Here is a 17822-nt window from a genome sequence, read left to right on the forward strand (position 1 = left end):
CCTTCAGAGGCCGACAACTGAAAGATTATATCTGCTTCAAATAACAATGCTGGCAAAGCAGGCAGGTGTCAAGAAACTGCAATTCAACCTTGTGTTAGCCTTGCTCAGTTCCGAAGCTCCAAAGGTTTATTTAACCTGGAGAAGCTGCCTTGCCTGCTGGGACAGCACAAAAGATGTGAGCACCCACACGGGTGAGACGGGACACAGATCCCATCCCATCCTTACATACAACAGCGCCTTCCAGTGGCTCCGAGGGCGCAGGAAAAGCATTGGCTCGCAAGAGGATCGCAGCGCATGCAGAACTGCAGCGACACAGAGCAGCCATGCAGCCCTCACCTGCGGGAGCACCACCTAGGGGTGCCGGGGAACACCACTGCAGCAACTCGTGCACAAGTGAAAAGCAGCAAATCAGATTTATAATTGGCCTGAAAAATCTCCTGGGCAGAGCAGATTCAGCAATGAGATCTTCTTGTACATTAAGGACAATATAGAAATTGGTCTTTTTTTTTTTTTTTTTTGCACAGTAATACAAAGTTAACAAACAGCTTTGGAAAAATTGGAAGTCAATTGTTTCAAATTGCAAATTAATCCTCAGGAACTAATCTTTAACATGATTTATCAGTAAAAAACTCTTGGAAATACAGAATGGCTATGTCCATTCCTGCACAGCAAACTATATCTGGTAATCAAAAATCTCTCCAGTCAAACTAATAGTTTGTTAAATTTATGAGAGAAGAAGCTAAAGAAGCAAACTCATTTAGCAAAAACTCTTACCTCAGTGTTAAGTAAAGGTTATCCTGCAAGTAGCTGTTTACTTGTTAAGCTGCTGCCATAATTAATTCCTACAAATCATTAGGAAAAAGCAGATGCACAAACCAGAATAAAGCAAACTCCCATAATTCTATTGACAATTTATATTCTCATGAGGTCCTGTAAACAGTTATTTCATAACATTTACATGCAATATGTGGTTCCATAATAATATGTAAGAAAGATACCAGTCTAATTCTGTTACAGTTCAGGCCACTGCACTTGAGCCTCTGAGTTATATTTCAATATACACTGAAGATGAAACTCTTTCTACTTACATCTACATTCCATACATGCAAAGAACAGCATCAATTGGCAACTATTCAGTGTGCAAAATTTGACCTTTCATTCTGGGACCTCTATGAGAACACTGCTTGCACAATTAAGTTCTGTTTTTTTCAATACTTAAAGGAGGCTTTTAAGAAAGACTGGAACAAATTTTTAGCAAGGCCTGTTGCAATAGGAGAAGGGGTGGTAGCTTTAAACTGAAAGCAGGTAGATTCAAACTAGATACAAGGAAGTTTTTTACAGGGAGAGTGGTAACAGAACAGGTTGCCCAGAGAGGCAGAAGATCCCCCATCTCTGGAAACATTCAAGGTCAGGGTGGGTGGGGCTCAGAAGACATCCCTGGTCATTGCAGGAGAAGCTGGACTAGATGACCTTTAAAAGTTCCTTTCAACCCAAATTATTCTATTATTTCCTTTTATATTTCATGAAGTTTATTGAGGTTTTTTAACAAATGAGATTGACTTTCCTATGCAAACTTGTGCCATTGGCACTATGTGTTTAAAGAAATGTGGTATGTTAACTTCAAAGTCTTTTAGCTTTACAGTACAAAACCTGGTTATTACAGAAGACTAAAATCATGACTGTTTCACATTAATTCATAAATTAAATATTTTTAACTGTCCGTCTTCAGCTATTTACTCCTCTATACAGAATAACAATCCTAAGTATCTAATCGTTATCTTTGTTGCCAAAACAGGAAGCAATCTTCTCTGAGTTTAATTTAAGGCCAGTCGCATTGGATTCTCTATATTGGCTTTCAAGGTCTCCAGAAACTTTGAAGCCAGTTCATCATCCACCACTCGACCATCACTCGAGAGAGTCACTGTCATGAGTTGATGCTGTTCAAGTTTCTCATTCCCTTCTTCATCTTCCACAATCTTGAGCTCTGGTCTTGCTCGGCCCACAGCAAGGATGCAGGCCTGAGGAGGGTTTATGACTGCTGTGAAATCACTGATGCCAAACATGCCCAGATTGGAGATACTGAATAAAACAGAAAAGAGTTTCTGTAACATCAGAAATTACATATTCCCTCCAAGAAATATTCTATATACAAGAACTGCTATGTTTTAAATTCCCTCCAAGGCAAAACCCATTAAGTTAAAAATAGATCTGAACTGTTTTCAGTTAAGCACATTCAGACTCTCAAGGGCTTGAAATTTTTGCAATTAAAAATTATGCACCTTTTTAAAAGTCCCATTTCTTTACAGCAAGATATTCTTGCACTGCACACAATGAAGCCAGAAAGTAAGTCAGCAAAGCAATGTCTTTAAATATATTTTGCCTGTCCCTGTTCCAAGCCAAATGTCTTTTAGACTGAAACTTACAATGGCTGCTGGTATCCACTAAGGAATAAAATTTGGGCATCTAGGTATCACTCAGGCACATGAAAGCATTTCTGTCCATGTCACCACCTGTGAAGTGGTATATTAGGAAAGGCTTGGATTCTTCTGTGACAAGTTGTCTATGGAGAAAGCTGGCCCACCATCTCCTCCTTTCTGGTTATAGTTACAGCAAAGAGTGGAAAAAGGATTAGACAGTACAGTCCAACCATGGCACCACTGCCATGTTCACCATACACCAAGTCCTTAAGTGTCACATCCACCTGCTTTTTTAACACTTCCAGGGATGGTGACTCAACCACTTCCCTGGACAACCTGTTTCTATGCTTGACAATCCATTTAAATGAAGAATTTTTTCTTAATACCCAATCTTAACTTCTCCTGCTGCAACTTGAGGCCATTTCCTCTCCTCCTGTTACTACCTGGGAGAAGAGACCAACCCACACCTCAATACAACTACGCTCCTTTCAGGAAGAAAGAGTGAAGAGTTATATGGTCCCTCCCAGTTCCCCTAGCTGTTCCTCACAAGACTTGTGCTCCAGACCCTTCACCAGCTCCACTGTCCTTCTCTGGACACACTCCAGGACCTCAATGTCTTTCTTGTGGGGATGGAACCAAAACTGAACACAGGACTCAAGGTGTGGCCTCACCAGTGCCAAGTACAGATGAAATGAACCTGTAGCAGGGCAATTGTTTCCCCCCCGATACAAGACACTCAGTCTAGGTTTGACCCTCAGAATCATCACAAGGAGTTTCATCCTAAACAGAGCAAGATTTTAAAAGTAATGCATTAAAAGACAGTGGAATAGCTGAGGATAAAACAGTTCTGAACCCATGCTGCATGTATTAAATGCTGCTAGAGTTTTACCTAAAAGATCCTCCCTGGTACTCTTCTGGTAACAGTTTTCCATCTCTGGCCTTCTTTGCTAAAGCCTAAAGAAAATTAAAGAAAACAGGCAGAGGAAAAAAAAGAATTTATTGTTTTGTAATAGACTGTTTTTTTTTTCAGTAAGACATTTTAAGTATCATACAGATATTAAGTAACCAAAAGTCACTTGGTTTGGATTTAGTGAAGCACCTCAGCAACACTGTTGGTGTATCTGCAATGATTTGGCAAAGAGACTAGGACACCATCTTCACTTTCCCACCAATACTGGCTGTTCAATAAAAGCTGTTCTCTCACCTTACAAATATTGTTCCAGTTTTTACAATGGAACCACCATTCTCCCTGGAGATTTTAGATTATCTAGCAAAATACTGATGAGATAAATTCAGTATTCCTAACATATTTGTTTAAAGAAACCAACATATACCATTTCAGAACGTTCTACCAGATTGAATGAATATATTTCTCTCAGCTAAACTACCATTTGAAGGTTGCCTTTAAGGCCTCTCCTTCTGTGATCTCCATTTCATTTGTGAGACTTTAAAATTCAACAGAAGAAATTTTCAAATACAGCCCAAGAAGTTCATACTATGTTCCAAGATAAGATCACAGAGCTGTAAAAATTTTTAAAGTTCATAATAAGCTTGTCAAAACTACAAGGATACACTAAGCTTTAGTTTAAGCTTTTTCTCATCTCTGAATAATTAGTGAAGACAATAGCCATGGGAACAGCATTCACACAACAGGATCAATATAAGCGTGATGTGTTTGTGCAATTGCATTATTTGAATGATGAAAATCCAGTGCCAGGAGGCACATGACCTGGAAAGAAATCCAAATTACCATGCAGCAGAAGGGGATATATAAGCAATTACACAAAGAAAGCGCCTGCCAAACTACCGGGAGACTGACAGAGAAGCATCTGCAGTTCCAGTGAGTGCACATCAGGTACGTGTTTATTTCAGTAATTCAGTGAAGAAGTTGAAAAGCAAAACGGTGTTGGTGTGGACACCTATGTCACACACATTCCACTTGAAAGGCAAGGGGAATGCTCACTATCATGGCCCCACTGAATGTAACACAAGATGCATTTCCATCACGGGAACTGCAGGACATTGATTTGTGGTAAGAGGTTTGCAATACCACACACTATTACAGGTATTGGGGATGATAATGAAAGCACAACATTGAACAATGCTTCTCTTCTTGTCATTCCATCACTAACCCCACAACAATCTCAACTGAACTTCCTCCTCAACTGGCTACTAGTGTAAGGAAGAGTTTTCACAACACATTCAGCATAAAGTAAGCAAACTGGAAAAAATCTTAAAAACACCCATTTATGAATGTTTTGTGGTATGACCCATCTTTTTCTGCTACAGCTTTTTGGCTGTTCGCCTCCATCAACACAGACTATTATGATTTCTGTAGTTTTACACAAAAGGCAAGAATTTACAAAGTGCAGTGGTGTCTAGTTTGGGGATATTTTTATGCCCTAGGATCTCCTTCCATTGCATTCCTCAGATGCTGTAAGGCCTTTGACAAGCACTCGTTAAGTGACAAAAAAAGGCCTGTCTTGGGACATTTCATCATTCATTCTATTTTTGCCTGCCAAAAACCACTCTTTTATCTGGCAACAACCACCACATATCACTCTGACTGGCACCTGGTCTATGCAAAATACTGCTCATTAGTCTGAGGAGTTTAATGTTACATCCTTAATTGAACTGCATATTGAAAAAAATGCAGACAGAAATATGTTCCATAATATAACTGCAAAGACAGTAAAAAAAGCAGACATAAGAAATTTCCTGGGAAAGGCAAAAAACACAAAAAAACCCCAAAATCTCAAACCCCAAGACTGGAAATACTAATGAAACTAGCATTAAGCAGCATTCTCTTGAGAACTGAAGAATTACAATTATATTAAATTGCAGAAGTCTGTAAAGCTTTATTTTTCGAGCAGTCTAGCCACCATTCAACTAAATAAGATGATCTTATTGTTGATGAAAAATGAAGAGAGTTGCAAAATTAATAAGAATTTTGAAGTGTAAGTAATGCTGAAACTGCTTTAGTTCCACTGCCTTTGTTATTACTGATGTGTATCTGGGTCATGCTACATTTTCTGCTACAGAAAACCATACAGCTGCTCTATTCCTCAGCCTGCTGCACATTTCAGACCCACCTTTGCAGAGGCAGCAATTTCCTGTATTCCCTTGGCAGCAACATCTTTTATGATTGGCGTAATGAGCCCTCGGTCCGTTGCCACGGCAATGGAGATGTCAATGGACTGCAGCCGCCTGCAGACTTCCCCATCCCACGTTACATTCACATCTGGCATTTGCTAGAACACAGACAGACAATAAAAAAAAGACAGCTGTTAGAAGAATAACACTGCAATCAGTTATTAAGAAAAAGGAAATTCCTTTAAGACATATAGCTACCTACAGGCATCCACCAAGTGAATTAGCTTGCACTGATTTTATCTGTATTTGCTTTATCAAAAAGCAAGAAATGTATGCACCAGAAACTAAAAATGGCAGGACAGACAGAAGTTTGTTTGGTGTTGCTAGGAAAAAACCATCAAATTACTACAAATTTCACTGATACCACCTTATAATGGGTCAGCATGTAAAGCCTCAAAGCAGTGCAACTTCTCCCACAAAATAAATCACAGGATGCTGGATTTTAAAGCATGGAAATGGACATCCTACTATACCCGCATGTTGTTTTTCACTGGTGTCTCAAGCGTGATTCTCAACAAATAAAATATGCTGCAGGTACACTCACTGTTATTCAAATGTTCTCCTAAAATGCATGTTGTTTTTTTTTTTTCTGTGGGTGGACTAAGTTAAAATTGAGATGTACACTGATAATTTCATTTAGTTTTTTGAGTTTAATGAAATGAAGAAGGTATTCCAGAAAAATTATGGGAGGGACGCAATATCCAAAGTGTCTCTACTGTCTATCTAAAGTAACTGCACTCCTAGGAAGAAGTGATATGACAGTACTCTGAGTCCCTATTCTTCAACACCAGAATGTATAGTGAAAAAAAAAATAGAAGGAAAGAGAAAAGAAGAAAAAAGTATGCAGTATTCTTTGCAAGCTAAATAGACTTCTAGAAGTCCCACGGTTTACACAGTTGTAAGATGCCCTCAAGTGGGTGCTCTGTAACTCAAACTCTTTATATAAAGGTATTCAAAAGAGATGGTAGGGACAAAATTTGTCACTTCAACAATTAAAGATTTATTTTTAAAAGACAGCTGCTATAGGTGGCTACAAAGTCCAATCACTTGAGGATATCAGCCTGGAAGTTTTACTTTCTTCCTCCAACCTTCTCCCTCCTTGCTCCAGAAAGAAGAATGGTTCTACTGGGCTGTCACCTGCTGAGTCCACTGGCACATTTGCAAAATCTTGGCTGTCAAATGGCAAGACCAAGCTGAAACACAGATCCCATAACTGGACTTGTGATATCCTAAGTGAAGGACAAATTTAGCATGTTCAAGAACCAATACAAGCAGTATCTTGAGGTGTGCCGTAAAATGTCAAACCAGTTGCAGTCAGCTCATTAAAGCTAGAAGAACATATTTTTCATTGCTCAGAAACAAAATAGTAACAAAATATTCTCTGAAGAGTATCCAGAAAAGAGACAATGAAACTGCCTTGAATTTAAACTTGATATATTCACACTACCCAATTTCAGGGGGGGAGGTACAGGCGGAAGTGGGTTTTCTTTTTTTAAAGCAGTTGCCCACAACTTTTCCTGAAATGCTGACAGAAAGAAGATAAGATGTGAACTTGATCATGAATTTGATATACTGATATACTGAGTTAAATGTGTTGGGGTTTTTTAATGTATTATTTTAATAGTCAAACAAATGCTAGCATAGATTTCTAACAAAGCAATAGAATAGAAGAATTTTATTGATTACTTCCATATCAACACATTATTATCAGCTCAAAAACTAACAGCCCCCTCAGAAGACAAAACACAAAATCTCTTCCTCTGTCTCCTGTTCCTTTTACTTGCTCTCTGGTGCAGAGATAGATTATCCAACACTCACAGCAGTTCATGGTAAACTTGGGGTGTCACTATTTCCTCACAAAAGGTTTCATTAGGCCACTAAAAAAAGCTTCTTGTTATGTATATATCTAACAAAAGCACAGCACACATATTTAGCTCTTCCTTTTGGTTTTGGTATTAACTTGTAGAGTTTTTTCCCAGTCTAAATAAGGCTTCAAATTTCTCTCAGGGAATTTGCTTATGAAATTGCCTAGAATCCTGTCTATTTTCTGTCCAAATTATACATTCAGCTATACCTAAGCCATACCTCTTGAAATTATACATTAATATTTAGTACATGTTCAGCTAGAAATCTGTTAAGTCTTTTCCAGTCCAGTGCTCTCTCAAATCCATACATCCATAGGAATACCTCCCCAACTTAAACAAATTCCTCTTTCGACTTCTAAATAGTTCAAATTATCCTCACAAATGAGAAAACCAGCCCTCACACCCTTTCCAATGTTTTTATATTATTGTGAGGTAATCCAGGCAATGAGAATTCCTAGCAATGAGCAGAGTGGCTGCCAGAAGAATTTTTATTTCAAAGCAGGTATCACTCAATGTGCCATCAGAATACACCTGAGGTAATAACAAGGTTTGTGTAAGACTTAGATAAATGTTTGCTTGTAACTAAAAGAAATAAGATGTAACTAAGATAAAATGAACGATTTTGGCAATGGCTTTAGTCTGCTGACAAAGCAACTACAGTGATTTGCAGATGTTAACTGCAGTAAGTTGGCCTTTACTAAGAAGTTCTCACTTTTATAGTTCATAGCATAGACAGTGAAGAGAATTTTACCTGGAAACCTAAAAAAACCTGACAGTAAGTAATACAGAATCAGCAGCTTTACTGTGATCCCACTCACATCTCCACATAGACTCACAAAATTCTTTTCTTGTCTCCTTGGCAGTTTACTGCTAAAATATATTCTTAAAATCAATTATTTGCTTACCTTCAGAGTAACTGCTGTTGCCTTGATAATAAAATCATTTACAGATACTTTAATGTCATCTGCAAAGGGAAACAGAAAAATTAAAAAAAAAGGGTAACAACCATTGTTCCTAAGATTTGCTTTATCAGCATTTGTGTGATGACAGAATTCTAGTGATTCAGCAGATTTATTTCTTTGAAGCATTAACAGAAAGTCACTTATCTTCAAACTCCAATAATAAAATGAAGAATACTTTTCCCTCCCTTGGGAGAAAAGACATATCCATCAAGAAAAATCTCATGCAAAGACACTCAGGAGAGTTTCAGGGGATTGAAACTGGTAACTAAAATCAGGAGTGGCATAGAAGCAGGGATAATATATACAAGGCCAATTAGGCCATAAAATTACACTGAAATGCATGAAATTTACACAGTATTAAACTCATCATTCTCAAAATTAAAAAAAACCTACATTACCCTTTCACCATCATCACTACTGTCAGCAAAACTGATTAAACAGCACAACTGCCTAATTTTCAAATCTGGTTTATACATACGTAACTTTAGAAATATTTTTGCAAGGGAAAATAATTTATAGATGATTATATCAAGAGAAACATTCTTAAGTCATCACAAATTCAGAGGAGTGAACCAAGTATCCACTTACCACATACTTGGCCTGCAACATTTGCCACGATTAGTAATCTATGTATAAGAGACACAGCATTCCAACAGAACACAATGGAACTTTCAATTACCATGCTGCACTGACAGAATTTCACATCAAACAAACCTGTACCTTGATCATCAAATATACACTGGTTTCTGTTTGCATACTATATTCCTAACCCTTGGCAAAAATGTCAGTGTCCAGTAGAAGAGCAGGAATACAGTTAAATGATCCACATCTGGTAATATTTTACCCTGCATCACTGATGTTTATTATAGTAGAAAACCCCACAATTTCCATCAGAGGAAACATAAAAATCTACCAGGACAAGCTCAGCTATTCAATTTCATGCAAAGACATATGGCTTTTCCACCTCTGCATTTAAAGGAAATATTCATTAAGAATTAACAACAGCAGGAGAGGTGTGAAAAAATTCAAGTGAGTATTCCTAGGATGCTTTTTTGGTTCATTCCTTATGAACTGCTGCTATTTAAAGAAAATATCAGCTTCAGAAAATGTCTTTGGCATTCATTTGTGAATAAGATACCATTAGGAAAAATAACAGGTAGAAAAATGACCTGGGTACTGTTGCATTAAAAATTAGTCACACAAAACTCCAGTGGAAGGACAAGCAGCTCCTGTATCATCATCTAAGAAATCTGAATATACCTGTCAAATTTAATTTTAGACCATACAAACAGATAAACAAGCATGGGCTAGTCGCTAGTACAGAACAGTTGGCCTCAGTTTCTCAATCAGTACAACAATAAAAATGCAAATTAAAATTATTCTGCCGTGTTATTCTGAATGCAGAGCTCACATGGCTTAGGAAAGCTACCATTTGAACTTATAAGCTTTCAAACCATGACAGTAATCATGAAGCTTTAGATCAAAACTTGAAGTGTCTTAGACGTAAAATTATTTTACCCAAGTCACAGACTTAGTACCAGTCTAGGAGGTGCATGTCTCCATCAAACAGAGCATCACTACTTGCTCATGCAGCCTGGTTATTGTGGAAAATAAGACTTCAGAATGATGTGTGAGTTGGCAAAGTAACACCTCTGTCTTTCTGTACTCTGACAAGTTGTCCAATTCAGTAATTGCCAGGAACTACAGCTTGAGTCCAACATACTGAAAAAAACCTTATTTGAAGGCATAATGGTCTACCTGTACAAAATCGACACCTCCTGGGGACGTTTATGTAAACAGAAAAAATTAAATATTAGTATAACCACATTAGTATTACCACATGTTAAAGTAAATCAGACTACTAACCTTTGGCCAATTCTTTTCTTAATTTCAAAACAGCATCAATGGCACAGTCAGCAGCAGCATATGCATGAGGTATGGTGGTTTTAGACTCTGTTAATCTCTTAGCAATAACTCTTCGGATGTTGCTAGCTGGGATTTCTGTGAATGTGCCCTGAAATAAATCACATGCTGTTTATTAAATATCAGGACAGCAAACAGTTCCCCTTTGCTGAAAGTACTCCAGTATTTATGCATTATCATCAGTGACTCCTGCCCACGTCAACTATCCCCTAGGTATCCAAAAGTGATACATTCCAACTACTGAAATTAGTATGACAAAAACCATTGAGTGTTCTAGTCTATTCCCCTGTTAACTGGGATCAACTCAACAGGTTTCACAGAACAATTCCATTTTACAGTATACAATTAACCTTGTTTAAAAAAAATAATCCAAGTATTGAGGCATTTCTTTTCAGCCAGAGTATGTAAGTACTATTCCATCTTCCAGGCTTGGCATATTGCTCAGATTATGCTTTGCTCCATTTAAATTACAAAAAGAACACTTCCTCAGTAAACTACTGCTTTTTCAATTCCCTGTGTAGCTCCTTAAGACAGGCTTTACTGCATCTTTTCTGTTATGTTTCTCTCTCCTTCCAGATAAATCCAATAATGTTTCAATGGCCATCTTCTTCCTAGAAGCAGGGCAACTCACAAGAAATCTCTTAAAATATTAGTGACTACAGAAAGCAAGAAGATAAATGATTCTGTAAGACATTTTGTATACTTAATCCTTAGCACATATCCCTTGAACATATAAGGATTCATAGAATCCTTAGTACATATTCAATAGTACTCAATACACAATAAATTGCAATATGTATGTTCTGGTGCAACCATAGAAGTATTTTGTTCTGTAATGGATCTAAGTCTGAGATTTTGAGTTGTTTGGCTCTTTGTATAGGGAAAAAAAAAAGAGGCAGCATTTCCTGAATATTATTAATTGTAGCTACCTTGTAAACTTCAGATTAAAAAAATACATCAAATTTAGTTCTAGAGCCAGAAAATGTTTTTCATAAAAACTTTTCAATTTCTAGTACTTCAGCAAGGGCTTTTATTCTGTAAAAAAATATTTTCTAGTATTTCTAACATTTCAATTTAACTTAGGTTCTAGAGTTTACACAATTACTCTCCAAGGCAACCACCAAGATGCCTTTTCCTTCCTCAGGTCTTGGCAGCTCATTAATGGACACACACTTCGCAGGACAGCAAACAAATCAAGTACAGTAAAAATAAATCATCATTCTAGTTTCTCCAAGGCCTGCAATATAAATTTTTCCATCACTTCAATTTGCAAGCTACACAAAATAATATGCAGACCCATCATTTCAAGGATTTCACAGTTTCAATTACATTGCCTTAGAATCACTGAAACATACTAAAAACTGCGCATCACTGAGCTTGACATCTGGGTGGCCTTAGTTTCCTTCCTCTCTCTAGATCTAGAAATCTGAGAGCTACTGAAGCAGTTTTTGCACTATACAGCTGTAGCAATGCTGAAATCTTAGCAGAAGTGTTACCAGTGCAGCAGGTTGTCCTGGTGTGGAAACTGGTGGAATTGCTGGCCTTGGATAGGAAGTCACGGCTGTTGCTTGTGAAGGAGAAGGCACTGCAGCAGGAGCTGGAGAAACCACAGGTTTCGATTCACTGGGTTTACCTTTCTGCTTCTCTTGCAGAAGTTTGAGAGCATCCCTGGTGATTAAACACAGTGAAATACTGACTGCAAAGGAAACTATTTAACAATTACCTAAGTATTACTATTCCATTGCTTATTCTATTTCATTAGCCACTTCTGTACATTTAAATTTCTGTTGTCAAACCAAACATTAAGAAGGTGATTATTATTAAATTATATTAATTTTGTATTGCCTTTGTGGTATCTTTTTAGTAACTCCTCATTAACTTCCATGAATAAAAGGGCCTGAATATGCAGTAACAGAAAACATTTGTGTTAGAGGAGCATAACAATCATCATTCCTAACTGTAAGCATGTAAAGTAATTTTTGAATTGCACTAACAATTCTTCTAAATGAAAAGGTACATTTATTCAGGCTTTAAAGGCTAAAGTAAAAGCTGTTTCATCTGTTATATTTGTAATAATCTGAATTGAATGTAATTACTGAATGCTAAGTGAAAACTGGTAAGTACATTTATCACTCATTTCTCTGCACCTTTCTGATATAAATTTGCAGAGCCAGGCACAGATGTTATACAGGCCCAAACTTCCTAACACCACACTGGAGAAACAAAGCCAAAGTGTTCTCCAAGGACTTTTTACTGATACAGCTACCACCACAAAATTTTCCTGTTATGGGCACAGTATGACAGAGAGGAGAGACTCCATCTCTAAGCCATGACACTGTGTCTGCTCCAGAGGCACTGCATCCATAAAGCAACAAGGTAAAGACCAGCACCTACGAGGCTGAACAGAAATAACTGCATTTCCACCACCACTGCCAACTGCAAGGCAAGTCAGTTGTAGATCTCCTCTCTTTATTCTCCAGATCTGCTAACAAAAACCTGTATAATATACCCTAGATAAATCTCTATCACTTCACCAAGAACACAAAAGTTCAATTCCACAAATTGGCAGAGGAAATTAAAATAAATTAAAAATCAGACTCCTTACAACACTTCCAAGGTTTTGAAACACAAGCCATAAATACTAAACAAAGCTGTCTAATTTCAGTAGATTACTGCTTGAGAGACTATTCTTGAGTGACAGCCAAGAGTTTGTTATTAAATCTTTATAGAAAGAAAAAAAATCTCAGAACATTATGCATTCTTAGTTCTTCCTAAAAGGGAGCACTCCAGAAACAAGAACTAAAAATTGAAAACCTCTACATGATACCTTTTACCATTGCTGATTTGCTTCAATTTATTCTTACCTTCAGTACATACTTCAACAAACAATATTGAAAACAAAAGAGCAGATTAGCTCAAGATAAATTTTTTCCTAATTAAAAGTTGTTACTTGTCTTCCCAAATTAACATGCTGGCCAAGATTTGTTTTAAAATTAAATGCTGATTATTCGACACAACTACTGTATCAGGGGAAAAAATTAGATTTCAAAGAATGAAAATCATTCCCTACCATTATAATTTGAGACATATAAAGTAACTGCATGACATAATACAAGCTTTTTGGTTAACATTTAGAAGCTACCAAAAATTTGTTAAGGGCTCTCACTTGGCAATCATAGGAGAGACGATCTGGTTTTGGTGGTTTTTATTGCATTAATTGGAAAATGTATTGGCAAAATTGAGCTTATTTTTAGGTTAAAAGATTCACTCAAGACTTCTGAAACTGACTTGTATTGTACAAAAACACATATAAAAAAATCTAAGTTCACATGTATTTGCTATACACACATATGAATAGAGATCCCCCCATCAATTCCAAATGATTTAACTGGTTAAGAAAAACAGGTACATCAGTGTTACGACTGTCATTGTTGCAACACTGCAAGCCTGAATATAAGCAGAGTTAGAAGAGGCATCAAAGCAAATAAAATTAAACAGGTTTAAGTAAAAGTCAGGTAAATAGATATTTTATTAGAACTGGAAAAAGAAGGGTTGGTCACATCTTTTCAACAACTCTATAAAATTCTATCAACATGGGTCAGTAACAGAGAAAGAGATGTAATAAACATGAAAGAGCAGTCTGCTTTGCAGAAAAGATATGTATCTGTTTAGCAAAGATATGTAAATGTTTAGTAAACATTTATTAAACAAAAATATGCCTTACCAAACTGTTATTATTAGAAATATGCAGATTCTGGCAACTCTGTTACACTTCAGTTTACCACTGCTACAGAAGGGTGTAGTCTTTTCACTTCATGTTAACCAGAACTCAAAGAATGGTGAAAGCAAACTGAGTATTTTGCGTTCAAAATACACTTTTCTTGATACAAGTTAGGTTAAACAGACACCTAAGAATCACTGAGGATCCAAGGGTGCAACAAGAGATGCATGGATTGACACAAGCTTCCTGTGGTGGCAGTTACTGTTACTAAATTGTACCCAACACCTTTCATATGTTTCACATTCTCTTTTCGCATGTTTACACCTGTTTACTCAATTCATAGATTTCCTTCAAGAAGGCAAATGGTTAGCAGAGATGCAGAGCACATCAGAAACTTACAGGTATCAGATTTACTGCACTATCATTATAGAAGGAGCTCATTCCTCCCACACAGCAGCTAACAAATTGCACACAGCAGAGATGCCAGGGTCAGTTCATACTCAATGCATGCACATGATTTTAATCTCCAGAAAAACAGCACTCCATGGGTGTGCTCTGCGTTCTTTGCAAGCTGAAAATGCCTGAGCAGCTCAGAGATCCCAAGACACACTGACTTAACAACAGCTGGGAGCAACAGGGCCTCAGAAAAACACAGTTCTCAATAACCAGCCTTTCATGGCTGCACTTATAAATCCCTAGACCACTATGAAAGGGAATGGGAAAGGGCAGTAGTAGCTGAAACAATCAATTTTAATATAGCCCTCCCAAACAGTCTCTGAGCTGATGAGTAGAAACATGGTACAATCTTTGACAGAATTTGTGAGTTACTTTGTACTGGCACACCAATTTTCTAGGACATTTCTAGGACACTTTTGAAGAAAATTATATTAAGTGATATATGAGGATATTACTTCAAAATGACAAATTAAAAACCCCTGCCACTCCATAAAAAAAAATCACCCACAAAACCAACAACAAAACAGGCAGGAAAAAAACAACAGTAATTAAACATTGAACAGACACATAAGAGAAGCATAAATAAATAGAAGTATACAGATAAATAAAATATTGGCCCACTAAGCAAGAGGGTCATGACAGAGAACACCAGTAGAGTGGAAGTTACAACTGCTGTTGCCATTTTTACAGTGAATTGAATTTAAAGATAGAAAGTTGGGGGAAAGAATCTAAAAATCTGCACATTTAATTTCAAACTGAATATAAGTCTGTAGACATCTGAAAGATTAACCCAATTTCAAAAGAATGGTTAAAAAACCCCAGACATTCTTCATCTTAAACTGACATTTCATAGTCAAATCTTTTGTATGAAAAACACAGTTTTAAAAAGAAATTATTTGCTAGATAATTCTCATAACTACAGAAAAATCTTTGCTATATCTCCATGACAACTAGGAAGTGTTAATTCGTTAGCTCTAAATCCTAGAGGGTTTCCACCTGCCATAGCCTCATTACACACCATAAATTACCATTATACTTACATAATTAAGAAAGAACTCTCTCTGATGATTTGCTGTTACATAGCATATTCTATCTATTCAATTCCTTATTACATCTCAACTCAGCCAAAGGTCATAAAAAAAAAAAAAAAAGCTTTGAAAAACTGCCACTTTTCTGGCTCCAGTTCCAAGTTACACTGACCTGGTCCTGGTTGTCTCTGAATGGAACTAAAATAACAGTAGCCAGCAAAGTCTGTGTAAGTGAATTATGGTACTTGTCAAAAGAAATAATTTTACTGAGAACAAAAATATTTATTTCTGCCAAAATCCTCACTTCCAATAACATACTTGTGTGAAGAGAACTCATCATTTCAAGGCTAAAGGCACTGGATCTACCACATTTTTTTACACCTAAATTTCTCATTCAAAGGCTTGAGTGCCAATCATTACACTGAAATACTCAAAAAGGTACAAAAAACTACTAAATCATAAAAAACCACAGTTTGGTAAACAAACATTTTTTTAAATCATAGAGAGGAGAAAGCAAAATGGGAGAAAAACAGAATTCTAGAATTTATTGTCATTACACTTCATTGCTCTCCCAGCCTAATAAAAATGGGAAAAGATGAAATCCTGACAGATTTCAGAACAGAACTGCAGCAAAAAAAGAAAAATATCTGAACTCCCTGAAGAAAAGGAGTTGAAGAAAACAGGCCACTGGTATTTTATTTTGGCTCTGTATGCATCTTGGGAAGTAAAATTCTTGAGATCCACCGTGGTAGCTAACAGTGGTGCTTAGGAGGCAATAGCCACCATTAGGCTGAGCTGCAGGAAATGTGACAGCTGTACTACACAGCTAAGATGGGACTTAAAAAATACAAATATGTTTTGTTTTTTTTAATTAAGGGCTTCTTCAAATACTTCCTAACCCATTCTCCCTATCTTTTCAACAGATTTTTCAAATTTAACTAAACCCATCCATAGCAAACAATGGAACAAAGAGCTTTTTAAATAAGCAAACTTTAATCTAATGGAGGTTACTCTAATATCAAAAGTTGCAGGTTTACCAAATTATCTACGTACTCTTTAGTGAAGATTCCTCGAGGCCCAGTAGGTGTAACATTGCTTGGATCTAGTCCATGTGTCTCCAGAATGTTACGAGCTGCAGGACTTAAGCGAACCCTGAAGAAATGAGGGGGAAAAATTTAAATTACTTAAATAGTAAGATTAACTTATTTCATTAATGTACATCACTAGAAACTCCATTTCTCTCTGGTCAACTACAAAGTACAGCACACTGGTACAGAGTACCCAGTGCATCTTAATATGATTAGCTTTCTAAAATGAGGAGAAAAGCCAACATCTAGAGAAAATGTTTTAGAATTCTTAGATACAAAGCAACAACACACTCATAAAAGAAAAAATACTTGGTTTCAAGTCTTTCCACAAAAATCTCCTATTCATTATTTCCCAAAGAAGACTATATTTGCACGTCATTGAATTTTAAGAATGGTCCATTAAGCCCTTGCCAAAAACACCCCATGTCATAAATGATCATTTGGTTCCAAACATGCTGATACATCTCTAACGGTTGCAGTGAAACAGCACTTCTGATGTTCTTTGGTACTAAAATGAAACACATAATCCTTTCAAGGATCCTTTCCTGGATCATCCTCCTACTACAGGTAATGCCTGGGCAATGACCTCAGCTGTCGTTCACTTGCATGAGGAAAATCTAAATGCTGGCAGCATTTAGAACACAGCAAACCAGACAGAACAGGCAATGAGGTTTGGGGGGAAAAAAATAAGAACAAATAAGGAGTGATAACTGGAAACAGGATATATCCTGGGATAGAAAGTAATTATGGATTGTTGCTACCTGACTAACATTCTGGAGCTGGCCCCTGCTCCAAGATGTTTGCAGTGCTTAGAATACCAACAGACCCAAAGCAAACTAACAAAGAGCACATAAACTGACTGATTTTTCATACCCCACTGTTATGAAAATATTAAAATATTTCTTTTTTGACTTTGGAGTGGGCCATTTCTTTTTTTTTTTTTCTCCTCAAATAAATAGAAAACAAGTCATAGGTACACCTAGCATCTGATGCATAAGCACTATTGTCCATCCTGCATTAGCACAACTTCTTTCCAACTGTAAGCTTAGAATCCTTCATAATTTAATTTCAGGTCAGAATACAAGTACATTTAATTCTAATAACATTATGTTGTTTGAATTGACTAACTGGGCTTATGAGCAAAGAAATACTCTAGGCCTGCAAGGTTTATCACCTCACTCATACTGAAACATTCTCAAAGCAACAGCC

At 36.8% G+C, this 17822-nt stretch overlaps 1 protein-coding gene across 1 annotated transcript in view; it reads right to left on the bottom strand.

The window, feature by feature from the left end:
* Positions 1–899: 899 nt before the first annotated feature.
* PDHX (pyruvate dehydrogenase complex component X) overlaps positions 900–17822 on the bottom strand; it is a 33213-nt gene continuing 16290 nt past the window's right edge. Inside the window, exons 5-11 of the mRNA XM_068193801.1 lie at positions 16579–16677; positions 11817–11988; positions 10264–10411; positions 8341–8399; positions 5510–5668; positions 3307–3371; positions 900–2079 (exon numbers count right to left, since the gene is read on the bottom strand). Of these exons, the coding sequence (XP_068049902.1) occupies positions 1815–2079; positions 3307–3371; positions 5510–5668; positions 8341–8399; positions 10264–10411; positions 11817–11988; positions 16579–16677 (967 nt within the window). The 3' untranslated portion in view covers positions 900–1814. The remainder of the gene's footprint in view (positions 2080–3306; positions 3372–5509; positions 5669–8340; positions 8400–10263; positions 10412–11816; positions 11989–16578; positions 16678–17822) is intronic.

Source organism: Anomalospiza imberbis, chromosome 6, assembly GCF_031753505.1.
Source record: "Anomalospiza imberbis isolate Cuckoo-Finch-1a 21T00152 chromosome 6, ASM3175350v1, whole genome shotgun sequence".
Taxonomy (NCBI): Eukaryota; Metazoa; Chordata; class Aves; order Passeriformes; family Viduidae; genus Anomalospiza; species Anomalospiza imberbis.